Here is a 13,323-nt window from a genome sequence, read left to right on the forward strand (position 1 = left end):
AGGCCTATTCAGATTTTCTGTTTCTTCTTGGGTGAGTTTTGGTAGTTGTGTCTTTCTAAGAATTTGTCCAATTTATCTAGGTTGGCTAATTTGTTGGCAAACAGTTATTCATAATATTCCCTTAGTTTTTTATATCTGTAAGGTTGGTAACAAAGTACCAATTTCATTTCTGATTTTAGTAATTTGTCTTGTTTTTTCCTTGGTCAGTCTAGCTAAAGGTATGTCAATCTGTGAATCTTTTCAATGAATCAGCATTTGGTTTTGTCGATTGTCTCCAGCTTTTCTATTTTCTAATTCATTTATTTCTGCTCTAATCTTATTATTACCTTCCTTTTGCTTGCTTTGGATTTAATTTGCTCTTCTTTTTCTACTTTCTTAGCATGGAAGTTTAGGTTATTGATTTGAGTTCTTTCTTCTTTCTAATAAGCTTTTCCAGCTCTGAATTTCCTTCTAAATATTTCTTCCCATAGGCTTTAGGATCTTGTGTTTTCCTTTTCATTTATCTCAAACTGTTTTCTAATTTCCCTGGTCATTTTTTCTTTGATCCATTAATTATTTAGGAGTTTCTTATTTAATTTCTACATATTTGTGAATTTGCCAAATTTCCTTCTTTTATTGATTTCTAATTTCATTCCATTGTCATCAGAGAACTTTATTTTAATCCATTTAAATTTATTGAGACTTGATTTATTGCCTGACATATGGGTCTATCTTGTAGAATGTTCCATGTACATTTAAGAAGAATATATATTCTGTGTATTCTACTGTTGGTAGGTGGAGTCTTCTTTATATGTCTGTTAGGTCTAGTTGGTTTATAGTTGGTTCAAGTCCTCTGTTTCCTTATTGATCTTCTATTTAGTTATTTTAACCATTATTGAATGTAGAGTATTTAAGTCTCCAACTATTATTGTTGGGTTTTGCTTCAGATAGGACTTTGTTGTTAGATATACTTACATGTTTCTAATTGTTATATCTTTTTCACAGATTGACCCTTTTATCATTGTAAAATGTCCTGTGTCTAGTTACAGTTTTGAGTCTTAAAATCTATTGTGTCTGATTAACATAGCCACTTCGGCTTTCTTTCGGTACTGTTTGCATAGTATAATTTTTTTCCATGAGGCTCTCTTGATATATCTTTTCCCTTCCCTATGCTTTCAACCTGTTTGTGTCTTTGAATCTAGAATGAGTCTCATTAGACAGCATATAGTTGGATCATATTTTAAATCCATTCTGCCAGTTCTCTGGCTTCAATTATAGTATTTAATCCATTTAAAATTAATGTAATTACTAAAAAGGTAGGATTTGCGTCTGCCATTTTGCTCTTTGTTTTCTATATACTGTAAGTTCCATACATACGAACCTTCAAGTTTTGAACTTTCAAAGATGCAAACGTGTGTTCCATCAGCGTCAGGCATGAGTGAAATTGCAGCTTGCCCTCCGTCTCCTATTGCTGGCGATCCTTCAGCTCTACTGTCTCCCACCTCCTCTCCCTCTTCCAGTCAGTAACTCTTCTTGCCTGTTCACTCGATGCCAGCCCCTGTATGCCAGCTGTTGTACTGTACTACTGTACTTTTCAAGGTACTGCACTGTAAGATTAAAAATGTTTTCTTGTTTTCTCCTGTATGATTTAAAAGACAAGACTAGAGTTACATGAAAAATATATTTATGCTTTTATATGTACCAACATAGTTAAATACATATTTACCAGTGTAGTTACCCTAACTAGTGCTATTTATTTCTTAATGCAGACTTGAGTTACTGTGTAGTGTCCTTTCATTTCAGCCTGAAGGACTCCTTGTAGTATTCCATATAGGGAAAGTATGGTTGTGACAAATTCTGTTTTTGTTTAGTGAGGAACGCCTTAATTTCGCCTTATTTTTTTTTTTTTTTTTTTTTTTTTTTTGGCAGTGCTGCACTGCCTGTGGGATCTTAGTTGCCCAACCAGTGCCCCCTGCAGTGGAAGTGCAGAGTCTTAACCACTGGACCACCAGGGGAGTTCCTCTCGTTCATTTTTGAAATAACATTTTGGTGGCTATAGAATTCTTGACTGATAGTCTTTTTCTTTCAGTGCTTTGACTGTGTTATCTTACTGCCTACTGGCCTCCACAGTTTCTGATGATAAGTCACCTGTTACTCTTATTGAGGATCCTTTTTATGTAAGGAGTCACTTCCCTGTTTTTGCTTTCAAGATTCTCTCTTTTTGGCTTTCAGTAGTTTGATTATGATATGTCTAGGTGAGGATCTCTTTGAATTTATTACACTTGGACTTCGTTGAGCTTCTTGGATGTGTAAATGTTTTTCATTATATTTGGAGAGATTTCACTGTTATTTCTTAAAAATTATAGTGTCTTTCTTTTTCTTCTCCTTCTGAGACTTTCATTATGCATATGTTGGTATGCTTAGTGGTATCCCACAGGTCTCTGAGGTTCTGTTCATTGCTCATTATTTTTTCTTTCTTTTCCTCAATCTAGACAATCATAATTGATCTGTATTTAAGTATGTTGATTCCTTCTTCTGCCTGTTCATATCTGCTGCTGAGCCCCTCTAGTGAATTTTTCATTCTGGTGACTGTACTTTTCAACTGCAGAATTTCTGTTTGGTTCTGTCTTTTAAATAATTTCTATCTCTTTATTAATCATCTCTGTTTGGACATTTTTCCCATACTTTCCCTTAGTTCTTTTAGACATGATTTCCTTTAGTTCTTTGAACATGTTTAAAATAGCTAATTTAAAGTCTTTGTATAGTAAGTCCAACATTTGGGCTTCCTCAGGGATAATTTCTTTAATTTTTATTTTTAAAAATTTTTTTAGAATTGAAGTATAGTTGATTTACAATATTGTGTTGATTTCTGCTGTACGGCAAAGTGATTCAGTTATACATATATACATTCTTTTTTATATTCTTTTCCATTATGGTTTATTACAGGATATTGAATATAGTTCCCTGTGCTATAAGTAGGTCCTTGTTGTTTATCCATTCTATATATACTAGTTTGCATCTACTAATCCCAAACGCCCACTCCATCCCTCCCCCACCTTCCCTCCGCCTTTGCAACCACAAGTCTATTCTCTATATCTGTGAGTCTGTTCCTGTTTCATAGATAGTTTCATTTGTGTCATATTTTAGATTTCACATGTAAGTGAGACTATGTGATATTTGTCTTTGTCTGATTTACTTCACTTAGTATGATAATTTCTAGGTTCATCCATGTTGCTGCAAATGGCATTATTTTGTTGTTTTTTATGGCTGAGTAGTATTCCACTGTATATATGTACCACATATTCTTTACCCATTCATCTGTCAGTGGACATTTAGATGGTTTCCATGTCTTGGCTATTGTGAACAGTGCTGCTATGAACACAGGGGTGCATGTGTCATTTTGAATTATAGTTTTATCTAGATATATGCCCAGGAGTGGGATTGCTGGATCATATGGTAATTCTATTTTTAATTTTCTGAGGAACCTCCATACTGTTTTCCATAGTGGCTACACCAACTTACCTTGCCACCAACAGTGTAGGAGGGTTCCCTTTTCTCCACACCCTCTCCAGCATTTGTTATTTGTAGACTTTTTAATGATGGCCATTCTGACTGGTGTGAGGTGGTACCTCATTGTAGTTTTGATTTGCATTTCTCTAATAATTAGCGATACTGAGCATCTTTTCATATGCCTATTGGCCATCGGTATTTCTTCTTTGGAAAAAAGTCTATTTAGGTCTTCTGCCCATTTTTGGATTGGGTTGTTTGGTTTTTTTGTTGAGTTGTATGAGCTGTTTGTATATTTTGGAAATTAAGTCCTTGTCAGTCGCATCATTTGCAAATATTTTCTCCCATTCCATAGGTTGTCTTTTCATTTTGTTTATGGTTTCCTTTTGGCTGTGCAAAAGCTTGTTAGTTTGATTAGGTCCCATTTGTTTATTTTTGTTTTTATTTCTATTGCCTGGGGAGAGTGACCTAAGAAAACATTGGTAGGATTTATGTCAGAGAATGTTTTGCCTGTGTTCTCTTCTAGGAGTTTTATGGTGTCATGTCTTAATGTTTAAGTCTTTAAGCCGTTTTGAGTTTATTTTTGTGTATGGTGTGAGAGTGTGTTCTAACTTCATTGATTTACATGCGGCTGTCCAACTTTTCCAACACCACTTGCTTTTTCCCATTGTATATTCTTGTCTCCTGTGTTGAAGATTAATTGACTAGGTGTGTGGGTTTATTTCTAGGCTCTGTATTCTGTTAGATTGATCCATGTGTCTGTTTTTGTGCCAATACCAGGCCATTTTGATTACCGTAGCTTTGTAGCATTGTCTGAAGCCTGGGAGGGTTATGTCTCCTGCTTTGTTCTTTTTCCTCAGGATTTCAGGGATAGTTTCTATTGACTGCTTTTTTTCCTCCTGTGTATGGATCATACCTTCTTGTTTCTTTCAACATCTCATAATTTTTTGTTAACTTTTGGACATTTTAAATAATAAAATGAACGTCAAATTTACCCCTTCCTAGAGTTTATTGTTTTGTTTGCTTGCTTAGTGATTTTCTGAATTGTGTAAAGTCTGTATTCTTTGTCATGTGTGGTCACTGAAGTTTCTGTTCAGTTAGCTTAGTAACCAGCTAATGATTAGACAGAGCTTTCTTCAAATGCCTGAAACCTGTAATTCTCACAGTCTTTACCAAGGGGCTTTGGCGCTCATCCAGGCAGTTTCCAGCTCCACCTTAGCCTTCATGTCAGTGCTTGCCCAGAGCTTACCTTGAAAGGTAAGCCTGAGGTGACAGCTTAGGCCCTTCTCAGGACTTTTCTTTTTTTGTTTTTTAACATCTTTATTGGAGTATAATTGCTTTACAATGTTGTGTTAGTTTCTGCTGTATAACAAAGCGAACCAGCTATACGTACACATATATCCCATCCCTCTTGTGTCTCCCTCCCAACCTCCCTATCCCACCCCTCTGGGTGGTCACAAAGCACTGAGCTAACCTTCCTGTGCTACGCAGCTGCTTCCCACTAGCTATCTATTTTACATTTGGTAGTGTATGTATGTCCATGCCACTCTCTCACTTCGTTCCACCTTACCCTTCCCCCACCCGTGTCCTCAAGTCCATTCTCTACATCTGCGTCTTTATTCCTCTCCTGCCCCTAGGTTCATGAGAACCTTTTTGTTTTGTTTTGTTTTTAGATTCCATATATATGTGTTAGCATATGGTATTTATTTTTCTCTTTCTGACTTACTTCATTCTGTATGATAGACTCTAGGTCCATCCACCTTACTACAAATAACTCAATTTTGTTTCTTTTTATGGCTGAGTAATATTCCATTGTATATATGTGCCACATCTTCTTTATCCATTCATCTGTCGATGGACATTTAGGTTGCTTCCATGTCCTGGCTGTTGTAAATAGTGCTACAGTGAACATTGTGGTACATGACTCTTTTTGAATTATGGTTTTCTCAGGGTATATGCCCAGTAGTGGGATTGCTAGGTCATATGGTAGTTCTATTTTTAGTTTCTTAAGGAACCTCCATAGTGTTCTCCATAGTGGCTGCATCAGTTTACGTTCCCACCAACACTGCAAGAGGGTTCCCTTTTCTCCCACCCTCTCCAACATTTATTGTTTGTAGATTTTTTGATGATGGCCATTCTGACCAGTGTGAGGTGATACCTCAGTGTAGTTTTGATTTGCATTTCTCTAATGATTAGTGATGTTGAGCATCCTTTCATGTGTTTGTTGGCAATCTGTATATCTTTGGAGAAAGGTCTATTTCGGTCTTTGGCCCATTTTTGGATTGGGTTGTTTGTTTTTTTGATATTGAGCTGCATGAACTCTTTATATAATTTGGAGATTAATCCTTTGTACATTGATTTGTTTGCAAATATTTTCTCCCATTCTGAGGATTGGCTTTTCGTCTTGTTTAGGGTTTCCTTTGCTGTGCAAAAGCTTTTAAGTTTCATTAGGTCCCATTTGTTTATTTTTGTTTTTATTTCCATTTCTCTAGGAGGTGGGTCAGAAAGGATCTTGCTGTGATTTATGACATAGAGTGTTCTGCCTATGTTTTCCTCTAAGAGTTTTATAGTGTCTGGCCTTGCATTTAGGGCTTTAATCCATTTTGAGTTTATTTTTGTGTATGGTATTACAGGGTGTTGTAATTTCATTCTTTTACATGTAGCTGTCCAGTTTTCCCAGCACCACTTACTGAAGAGGCTGTCTTTTCTCCACTGTATATTCTTGCCTTCTTTATCAAAGATAAGGTGACCATATGTGCGTGCGTTTATCTCTGGGCTTTCTATCCTGTTCCATTGATCTGTATTTCTGTTTTTGTGCCAGTACCATACTGTCTTGATTACTGTAGCTTTGTAGTATAGTCTGAAGTCAGAGAACCTGAGTGCTCCAGCTCCGTTTTTCTTCCTCAGGATCGCTTTGGCTATTTGTGGTCTTTTGTGTTTCCATACAAATTGTGAAATTTTTTGTTCTACTTCTGTGAAAAATGGTAGTTTGATAGGGATTGCCTTGAATCTGTAGATTGCTTTGTGTAGTATAGTCATTTTCACAATGTTGATTCTTCCAATCCAAGAACATAGTATATCTTTCTGTTTGTATCATCTTTAATTTCTTTCATCACTGTCTTATAGTTTTGTGCATACCGGTCTTTTGTCTCCTTAGGTAGGTTTATTCCTAGGTATTTATTCTTTTTGTTGTAGTGGTAAATGGGAGTATTTCCTTAATTTCTCTTTCAGATATTTCAGATATCATTCCTTTCAGATATCATTAGTGTATAGGAATGCAAGAGATTTCTGTGCATTAATTTTGTATCCTGCTACTTTACCAAATTCATTGATTAGCTCTAGTAGTTTTCTGGTAGCATCTTAGCATCTTTAGGATTCTCTATGTATAGTATCGTCATCTGCAAACAGTGACAGTTTTACTTTTTCTTTTCCAATTTGGATTCCTTTTATTTCTTTGTCTTCTCTGATTGCTGTGGCTAAAACTTCCAAAATTATGTTGAATAATAGTGGCGAATGTGGGCAACCTTGTCTTGTTTCTGATCTTAGTGAAAATGGTTTCAGTTTTTCACCATTGAGAACGATATTGGCTGTGGGTTTGTCATATATGGCCTTTATTATATTGAGGTACGTTCCCTCTATGCCTACTTTCTCAAGAGCTTTTATCATAAATGGATGTTGAATTTTGTTGAAAGCTTTTTGTGCATCTATTGAGATTATCATACAGTTTTTATCCTTCAGTTTGTTAATATGGTGTATATATATTGATTGATTTGCATATATTGAAGAATCCTTGCGTTCCTGGGATAAACCCCACTTGATCATGGTGTATGATCCTTTTAATGTGCTGTTGGATTCTGTTTGCTAGTGTTTTGTTGAGGATTTTTGCATCTGTGTTCATCAGTGATATTGGCCTGTAGTTTTCCTTTTTTGTGACATATTCGTCTGGTTTTGGTATCAGGGAGATGGTGGCCTCATAGAATGAGTTTGGGAGTGTTCCTACCTCTTCTATATTTTGGAAGAGTTTGAGAAGGATAGGTGTTAGCTCTTCTCTAAATGTTTGATAGAATTTGCCTGTGAAGCCATCTGGTCCTGGGGTTCTGTTTGTTGGAAGATTTTTAATCACAGTTTAAATTTCAGTGCTTGTGATTGGTCTGTTTATATTTTCTATTTCTTCCTGGTTCAGTCTCGGAAGGTTGTGCTTTTCTAAGAGTTTGTTCATTTCTTCCAGGTTGTCCATTTTATTGGCATATAGTTGCTTATAGTAATCTCCAATGATCTTTTGTATTTCTGCAGTGTCAGTTGTTACTTCTCCTTTTTCATTTCTAACTGTTGATTTGAGTCTTCTTCCTTTTTTTCTTGATGAGTCTGGCTAATGGTTTATCAATTTTGTTTATCTTCCCAGAGAACCAGCTTTTAGCTTTGTTGATCCTTGCTCTTGTTTCCTTCATTTCCTTTTATTTCTGATCTGATCTTTATGATTTCTTTCCTTCTGCCAACTTTGGGGTGTTTTTTGCTCTTCTCTCTCTAACTGCTTTAGGTGTAAGTTTAGGTTGTTTATTTGAGATGTTTCTTGTTTCTTGAGGTAGGATTGTATTGCTATAAACTTCCCTCTTAGAACTGCTTTTGCTGCATCCCATAGGTTTTGGGTCATCATGTTTTCATTGTCATTTGTTTCTAGGTATTTTTTGATTTCCTATTTGATTTCTTCAGTGATTTCTTGGTTATTTAGTAGTGTATTGTTTAGCCTCCATGTGTTTGCTTTTTTTTCACAGTTTTTTTCCTGTAATTGATATCTAGTCATAGCATTGTGGTCGGAAAAGATACTTGATACAATTTCTATTTTCTTAAATTTACCAAGGCTTGATTTGTGACCCAAGATATGATGTATCCTGGAGAAGTTCCATGAGCACTTCAAAACAAAGTCTATTCTGTTGTTTTGGGATGGAATGTCCTATATCAGTTAAGTCCATCTTGTTTAATGTGTCATTTAAAACTTATGTTTCCTTATTTATTTTCATTTTGGATGATCTGTCCATTGGTGAAAGTGGAGTGTTAAAGTCCCCTACTATTATTGCGTTACTGTCGATTTCCCCTTTTATGGCTGTTTACCTTATGTATTGAGGTGCTCCTGTGTTGGGTGCATAAATATTTGCAATTGTTATATCTTCTTCTTGGATCGATCCCTTAATCATTATGTACTGTCCTTCTTTGTCATTTGTAATAGTCTTTGTTTTAAAGTCTATTTTGTCTGATATGAGAATTGCTACTGCAGCCTTCTTTTGATTTCTATTTGCATGGAATATCTTTTTCCATCCCCTCACTTTCAGTCTGTATGTGCCCTAGGTCTGAAGTGGGTCTCTTGCAGACGGCATATATATATGGGTCTTGTTTCTGTATCCATTCAGCCAGTCTGTGTCTTTTGGTTGAAGCATTTAATCCATTTACATTTAAGGTAACTATCGATATGTATGTTCCTATTACCATTTTCTTAATTGTTTTGGGTTTGTTATTGTAGGTCTTTTCCTTCTCTTGTGTTTCCTGCCTAGAGAAGTTCCTTTAGCATTTGTTGTAAAGCTGGTTTGGCGGTGCTGAATTCTCAACATTTGCTTGTCTTTACAGCTTTTAATTTCTCCATCAAATCTGTATGAGATCCTTGCTGTGTAATCTTGCTTGTAGGTTTTTGTCTTTCATCACTTTAAATATGTCCTGCCAGTCCCTTCTGGTTTGCAGAGTTTCTGCTGAAAAATCAGCTGTTAGCCTTATGGGGATTCCCTTGTATGTTATTTGTTGCTTTTCTCTTGATGCTTTTAATATTTTTTCTTGGTATTTAATTTTTGATAGTTTCATTAATACGTGTCTTGGTGTGTTTCTCTTTGGATTTTTCCTGTATGGTACTCTCTGTGCTTTCTGGACTTGATTGACTATTTCCTTTCCCATGTTATGGAAGTTTTCAACTATAATCTCTTCACATATTTTCTCAGACGCTTTCTTTTTCTCTTCTTCTTCTGGGACCCCTATAATTTGAATGTTGGTGCATGTAATGTTGTCCCAGAGGTCTCTGAGACTGTCCTCAATTCTTTTCATTCTTTTTTCTTTATTCTGCTCTGTGATAGTTATTTCCACTATTTTATCTTCCAGGTCACTTATCCGTTCTTCTGCCTCAGTTATTCTGTTGTTGATTCCTTATAGAGAATTTTTAGTTTCATTTATTGTGTTGTTCATCATTGTTTGCTCTTTCGTTCTTCTGTATCCTTGTTAAACGTTTCTTGTATTTTCTCCATTGTATTTCCAAGAGTTTGGATCATCTTTACTATCTTTACTCTGAATCGTTTTTCAGGTAGACTGCCTGTTTCCTCTTCATTTGTTTGGTCTGGTGGGGTTTTTACCTTGCTCCTTCATCTGCTGTCTACTTCTCTGTCTTCTTTTGCTTAACTTACTGTGTTTGGGGTCTCCTTTTCTCAGGCTGCGGGTTCATAGTTCCTGTTGTGTTTGGTGTCTGCCCCCAGTGGCTAAGGTTGGTTCAGTAGGTTGTGTAGGCTTCCTGGTGGAGGAGACTTGTGCCTGTGTTCTGGTGGATGAGGCTGATTCTTACCTTTCTGGTGGGCAGGACCGCATCGGTTGTGTGTTTTGGAGGATCTGTGAACTTATGATTTTAGGCGGCCTCTCTGCTAATGGGTGGGGTTATGTTCCTGTCTTGCTAGTTCTTTGGCATGGGGTGTCTAGCACTGGAGCTTGCAGGCCGTTGGGTAGAGCTGGGTCTTAGCGTTGAGTTGGAGATCTCTGCGAGAGCTCTCACCGATTGATATTACGTGGGGCTGGGAGGTCTCTGGTGGTCCAGTGTCCTAAACTTGGCTCTCCCACCTCAGAGGCTCAGGCCTGACACCCGGCCTGAGCACCGAGACCCTGTCAGCCACATGGATGCTGTTCATTAAAAGTTCATTAAGTCAGTCAGACAAAGACAGATATCATATGATGTCACTTATATGTGGAATCTCAATGACCTGGATGCCGGAGGCCCATGGTTCTGGAGTCGTCCTCAGGAGTCTCGCACACGCCACGTATCAAGCAAACCTCAGTCCTCTTGTACGCCTGACCCCCACAAAACTCCGAGTGACAGTGAGGTGGGGCGTCTCCCAGTAGCATGGTCAGGTGGCGGGAAACTGGGTCCGGCACCGAAGTCATGCTGGTGTGGAACCGCCTCGGCCGGAGCCGGACAGCCTGGGCAGCAAACTGCACTGCGCATGCACAGGCCGCAAATCTCTCTCCTTCCAGAACCAGCGCCCCCTCAGGACTTTTAGTGAGCATGCCCACAGTCTAGGTTTCCAGGAATATGCTGGAGCTTTTCAAACCCCCTGTGTACAGCTCATTCACCAACTTCTCCTTTTAAGTTATTTTAGTTAGCCTATTGTTTGCCCAACTGTTATCCACTGCCTTAGGCAGCCTTGATGTTAAACATTTGCCTCTGCTTATTTTTGACAAATAACCCCCAGGGAAAGGCTGTTTACAATGTGTCAGCTCCAAGTCAGGTCAAATAAAGACAGTCTTGTGAGGGTGGTCTTCCAGGGAGCTACTAGACAGGTCAAATAATGTCAGTTCTCTGGGAATGGGGCTTTGAAAGAGTTCCAGTCCTTTTCTACTCCTTTCAGTGTCTATAAGGGTGCTGGTTTACAGGCTGTGATTACAGGCTGCTGATTTTCAAGGTTACCGCAGACTGGAGGAGGGGGAAATGCGAATAGGGCAAGTTAAAACACCGTGAAGTACTGCTGTTCCTACCAAGGTTCAGTTACTTTTCTTGAATAAATGTTCCTCAGATTGCTGCAAGCCTTTGGTTAATTTCCAGAGTTCTGAAAAGTTATTCTGAAGATGTTTTCCACTGTTATTGTTTCTTTTACAGAGCAGAGAATTTTGAGAGGTCCTTATTCCACCATTTCTCTGACATCCCTTTTCATTTGTTTTTGCTTCAAAGTTGTTTGTTTTATCTTTAGAAATAGAAGAGACGGTATGTTTGAAGGGAAGTAAGACCTAGATTCTGTTTCAGCTATGTGAATGACATTTTCTCTGAAAATTTTGGCCTCAGTTTTTCCATCTGCAGAGGAGGGGTGCAGATGCATCTCCCCATCAACCTATAGTGCTCTGTGGACTAAATGCTATTATGTATGTGGAGGTGCTTTGGTCCCTTTGGAAGAAAAACACTTAACTTCTTCAAGGCTTTATGATTGCTACTTCCAGTTCTGCTTCCCATTGTGTGTCCTTGATCAAGCCGCTGAACCAGTTGCTTCTGTTTCTCTTTCCCATCCCACCCTCGTCTCCTCCTCTCTCTCTTTTTAAAGAAGAGACAGTGCTCATACTCCCCATAGACATGCCAGTGAATTTAAATTGCTTTAAATGTCTTTAAAATTACTTGAAGTTGTTCAGAAAAAAACTGCTGTTATTTTCAGTTTGACAGGAAATTAGATTATTTTGCACATATGCATTATATTTTAATGCAGTCTTGAATATGTGATTATTGGAAGTTTTTTAATATTACCCACACTACTAGAAATAGAGTTTTGAAACCCCCAATAGTCCTTTATATGCCCCCGGTTTTTTTGTTCAAGTACCTCTCTAGCTTCATCAAATGCACTTCTCTGTGGAAAGTGGTTAGAACTCAAAGTTTATTTTTTTAATTGTGGTGAAATATACGTAACAGAAAATTTACCATTTTAACCATGTTTGAGTGTACAGTTCAGTGGCATTAAATACATTCACGTAGCTGTACAATGCAATGTATGTATCTCTTTTTGAAAAATATAGATTCCATAGTTCCCTGACCGTATTTGCTTTGTGAACCAATATTGTTATTACAATTAAATAGTGTGGACTGTACTGTTTTTTGGTCATTCATTTTGTAGGAAGCCATGAGTTTTATAGAACATGGTAGGTGTTGCTTTCATTGGTCCTGCTTCCTGACCTAATTTCATTTCTGAAAACAACCTAAATAACCTCATTGTTCATACACAACCCTGTTTAACTTTCATGTCTTTTGGTGGTGCAGGTTGTAATGCCGGCAGAAATTAACTCAGGGACCGCCGCGTCAAGAGGATTGTATCAACCAGCAACAATCTTTATGGGCCGCCAAGTGTCAGCCGTCTCAGGCGTTGGAGATTTCAGTACAGAGCAGAAATCTCCCCAACCCACAAAGAACTTTTCAATTCCTGACCCACATTCACACCAACAGACAGCCCGGAGCAGTAATGTGACAGACAGCTATGTAGTACAAATTCATAGTGACACACAGTGCTTAAATAAGTCTGACAGAATAGATGGAAAGACATCTCTTCAGATGGGTGAGAAAACGCCAGTCACAGCCAGCGCGTTGTCTGAGGAGGAACAAACTCATCGCTTGGAGATAGGAAGCAACGCACGTCAGGGCAAGAGTAATTTATCTGAAGGCAGAAAGTCTGCCGAACTCCATTCCCCATTACAGGAGAGATTAAGTCCAGAGAACAGAACCACTGATTTAAAGTGTGACAGTTCCAGCAGATCAGAGGGATCAGAGGGAGAAATACTGACACGGGAGCATATTGAAGTCGAGGAAGAAAGAGCCAGACCGCCAGTCTCTCTGCCGTCAGGCTCAGAATACAGTGCATCTGAAATCGAGTGTTCTCAAGAGAAGCATCCTGCCTGGGAAGCTTCCTCAGGTGGGGTGAGAGGCTGAAATGGTTTGCTGATTTTTGTTGGTATTTAGTTTTTGGGTGGTGATGGTCTTATGTAAGAATACAAAATACTGTCTAATTGTATCTGTCAAAAAACAAAGTAGTGACTTTGCTAACAAATTCCATTCTAATGAGTTAACTA

The 13,323-nt window shown here is 37.9% G+C and overlaps 1 protein-coding gene across 2 annotated transcripts in view; it reads left to right on the forward strand.

Moving 5' to 3' along the window:
• KIZ (kizuna centrosomal protein) overlaps positions 1–13,323 on the forward strand; it is a 113,750-nt gene that overhangs the window by 30,315 nt on the left and 70,112 nt on the right. For both annotated transcript variants that reach the window (XM_027118098.1, XM_027118097.1), the window contains exon 5: positions 12,521–13,166. In XM_027118098.1, the coding sequence (XP_026973899.1) occupies positions 12,521–13,166 (646 nt within the window). The remainder of the gene's footprint in view (positions 1–12,520; positions 13,167–13,323) is intronic.

Source organism: Aethalodelphis obliquidens, unplaced genomic scaffold (assembly GCF_003676395.1).
Source record: "Aethalodelphis obliquidens isolate GAN/ISIS:26980383/991018 unplaced genomic scaffold, ASM367639v1 scaffold18, whole genome shotgun sequence".
In the NCBI taxonomy this organism is placed as follows: Eukaryota; Metazoa; Chordata; class Mammalia; order Artiodactyla; family Delphinidae; genus Aethalodelphis; species Aethalodelphis obliquidens.